Below are 3,971 nucleotides of genomic sequence, written 5' to 3'. Positions count from 1 at the left end.
CCAAGTGAATGGCGATCAGTAACTTTCCCCACTTGCGTGGACTTCTACACATGGAACCATCCTCCATATTCACACAATATACCGATTCGTGTGGGTTTGTTTTAATTGTATCGACACAATGTATACATACTTTTACAGACATCCGCGACATTTTTCGTATAAAAAGCTCAAGCCAAAAACCAACAAATACAAATAGTTCATTTATCTATAATGAACATTATTAGGAAAATTATTTTCATTAAAATTTTAATTTGCCCATTTGTTTTGCTATTGATTTGGAGACCAATCAGCTGATACGTTTTTACGGAATATTCAAAATTGTTAATTTACACACGTACGTTTACGTCGGTGAGTGTGAAAACCATTAGTCATCGAGCGATAATCAGTTGAGCAATGCCTAAAGTGATGCAAATGTTTACGTACTGAGTTAAGAGAAAAATTATGATCTAAACGGATACGTTAGCAAGCAAATTTTCCACATTCGGAGTAATGAAAATTCATATGTTATTCAAAAGGGAATCAATGACCCAGAACATACCACTGTTTGATGTGTTTTTCGGGCTGGTGGAGTGATCGGAGCAGACTTCTTCGAAAATGATGCCGGTAGCGCATTAAATGACGTAGTCGTGGAAAATAAGTGTATGTAAGTAAGTATGAAAAACTTCTTTTATTGAGAACAAAGTTCCCAGGACGCATTATTTCACAAAATAACGCGGTCATGTCGGCAGAGATTTTGCGACTTGACACCATTGGACTTCTTTCTTAGAGATTGCGTAAAGGGTATGTAGACCATAGCAATAAGCCAAAACGAGATAAAACGCGTTATAAATGATATACAGCCCGAACTGTCAAAAGGTCATTGAAAATTTTGGCATACGCACCTTATGTTGCCACAGGAGTCGTGGCGAACACTTACCGGATATTGCAATAACATAAATAATCTAGACGTAAACTTAACTAAAGTTACTTAAAAGTTTCAAGATGTTTTCCTAAACCGTCCAATAATTCCACGCACTCGTATCTCTAAACCAAGTATACTGCTTTCCATCAGCTAACCAATACGTTTAGCCCTAAGGCTTTGTATACATTTTTAACTTATAGATTAAATGAACAAATAAATTCTTTTTACCGTCAACTTAAACTCAAAAATTTTTAGCGCCGATTCGACGGAAAAGTGTCATCTAGGATTAAATATAAAGGGTGATTTTTAAGAGCTATGGGAAAGTTTTTCGCAAAATTTAGAAAAATGCATGAAATTTTTATTTAAATCGATAGTACAGTCCATATAATTTAATGTTTGAAGATGATTTCATGCAAATGTTGACCGCGACTGCGCTTCAAATGGTCCATCCGCTTAGTCCAATTTTGGTATACTCTTTCCAATGTTTCGGCCCGTATATCACATATAAATGCTTTAATGTTGTCTTCCAATGCGTTAATTGAAGCAGGCTTGTCTGAATAGACATGAGCTTTAACATATCCCCACAAGAAATAATCTAAAGGCGTTATATCGCACGATCTGGGTGGCCAATTGACAGGTCCTGAACGTGAAATAAAATGTTCACCGAACTCGCCTCTCAACAAGTCCATTGTTACGCGTGCTGTGTGGCATATGGCACCGTCTTGCTGAAACCACATGGCATGCAAGTCAAGCTCTTGCATTTTGGGCAAAAAAAGTTGGATATAATTTCACGGTAGCGCTCACTATTCACAGTTACGTTACGATTCGCAGCATCTTTGAAGAAGTACGATCCAATGATACCCTCAGCCCATAAACCGCACCAAACTGTGACCTCTTCTGGATACATTGGTAGCTCTTGCAATTCTTCTGGCTGATCTTCACTCCAAAATCGACAATTCTGCTTATTTACGTACCCATTGATCCAAGAATGAGCTTGGTCGCTGAACACAATTTTTTGATAAAAAAGTGGATCTTCCAAGAACCCATTCACCAAATATTCTGCGCTGCGGTAGGTCGTTCGGCTTCAATTCTTGTACCAGCTGTATTTTGAAGACATGTGCAAATTTGGGTTATTTAAGATTTCTCAGCAACACTTTCATACATTTGATAGTCAGTAAGCAATTTCAGCTCATCGAGAAACTGAATGCGATCATTATAACACGTTTGGTCTTATTTAAGGATATTCGATTTAATATAAAATAACATACCTGCCTGGACCTCACGACCCCTATTTGGTTCTGGCGCTAGTTTTAAAAACTTGATTCTCGCGAGAAAAACGGATTGCAATAAAACCACCGGATTCGGCTATTTCATGTAGAATGGCTCGGTGCACTTTGTCCAGTTGCTTTAACCCTTTCGCTCCGACTTTTGCAGGGGATTTGCTTAAACTTTATTTTTGAGTTTTTGGATACCCATTGGTACTTTATGTGCGTAGAAACTAATATAGATGAAGCTTGTAACTTATGTAGATAACGGTATTTTGAGGTGGGACATATGTGTCCCAACAGTATTTAAAAATGGGATATATTTGTCCTAACAGGGTACAAACTTCACCTAGAAAGTAGAAACATTTTTTGGGTAATAACATATGATTTGCACTTTTATTTATTTTATGAATGTGATGAAGCTAAACATTGTATACAGAATGGCAAATTACAAGCCCCGTAAATAATTTTAGTTTTTTCGCGACTTTTCGATTGGCGCATGCTACGCACCGACGTCTTTGAGACTGCTCTATGGGTCAATGATCCCCCACATTTGTCATTGATTTGTACCTATTCGATGATCTTCCAGACCGACGGGATCGTTTATATGTGGTAGATTCCTTTCCTTTTTCAATTAGCGACTCAGCAATCTCGACCAGCACTGGTAAGAAGGCAGGTTTCTTCCTATTCAGCTCCGAACATATAACCCAAGTGTTTACAGCAGCCATCATCATACCACGACAAAATACTTTTTTCCACCATTTATTTGATTTTCTCTTTATATCATACAATCCCTTCATTTGATCTGCCAAGTCCACACCGCCCATTATTGCGCGGTACGTCTTTACGATGTCAGGGCATGGAAACTCTGCCTCGTGGTTATACGACATGACAAACATGCATCCAAGTAGTCGTAATATATCAATTTCACCGGAATCCGTCTGAAGTAGTTTTTTTTGTTTCGCTCCGTCATGGGTATTTTCCTGAGCCTCTCATTAGTACATTGGGCAATGTACAAAGACATGCTTCTTGGAAACAATTTGCGAAAAATTTCTTAGGGGGTTGAGTGGCGCCCAATATTTACTGCAATTTTGCATTCGCGGCGGTTACTAACCGATTTTCTTGAAACAAATGACTCATTCTGTGTGCTCCAAATAACCGTGCCTGAGTCTTCCTCACCTCGTGCAGGTTGATCGTCTATGCCACCATTCTCGTTACTCAATCCGGTCTCCTCTGAATCGCTGGAAGAATCGTCATTGCCAGTGGTTTTATCTAACTCAGGACTATAAATATCATTACTTTCGTCACTAAAATCAGTTCCTGGTTCCATGGATTCATCATTATCTTCTTGAAGTAATGCACTAATTTGATCGCGATTTAATTTCGACATTTTTGGTGTCTACGAGGTTGCAAAAATAAAAAAATTAGCTGTGTGATACATTATGTACAACGTACTGCTGGGACATATATGTCCCTATATAAAGCCCTGCTGGGACACATGCATCCCAAAATTAATTTTCGCTGAATATTTTTCACAAAACTCTTATTAAAATATATATTTGTACTTACCAGTAAAAGAGCAATATTTTTCTTTAGAAAAATCAACACTTCTTATAAAAATACGTATTATTTCACCAAAATTACGCGTAAATTTGATGCAATATTAGCGACTACTCACAAACACCTGATCAAAACTAAGCACGATTTAAACAGTGTAGAATGCGGATAACGGTAAATTGTAAGTACTGTTCGCAGCTACTGATTGAGACATTTTGGTTGAGTTTCCTATGAAAATTGCAAGTTTC

The 3,971-nt window shown here is 37.7% G+C and overlaps 1 protein-coding gene across 1 annotated transcript; it reads right to left on the bottom strand.

Annotated features, from left to right (window-relative positions):
* Window positions 1-2,702: 2,702 nt before the first annotated feature.
* Window positions 2,703-3,056, bottom strand: LOC129238281 (uncharacterized). Its single transcript, XM_054873320.1, has one exon. The coding sequence runs from the start codon at window positions 3,054-3,056 to the stop codon at window positions 2,703-2,705; it is 354 nt and encodes a 117-aa protein (XP_054729295.1).
* Window positions 3,057-3,971: the final 915 nt, after the last annotated feature.

This window comes from Anastrepha obliqua, chromosome 2 (assembly GCF_027943255.1).
Source record: "Anastrepha obliqua isolate idAnaObli1 chromosome 2, idAnaObli1_1.0, whole genome shotgun sequence".
Classification (NCBI taxonomy): Eukaryota; Metazoa; Arthropoda; class Insecta; order Diptera; family Tephritidae; genus Anastrepha; species Anastrepha obliqua.
The sequence above is the reverse complement of the archived record's forward strand: the minus strand, read 5'-3'. Positions and strand labels throughout refer to the sequence as shown.

Bases quoted from the DNA above. Each gene is read 5' to 3' on its own strand.
- LOC129238281 (XM_054873320.1), bottom strand. From the start codon at position 3,056: ATGTCGTATAACCACGAGGCAGAGTTTCCATGCCCTGACATCGTAAAG.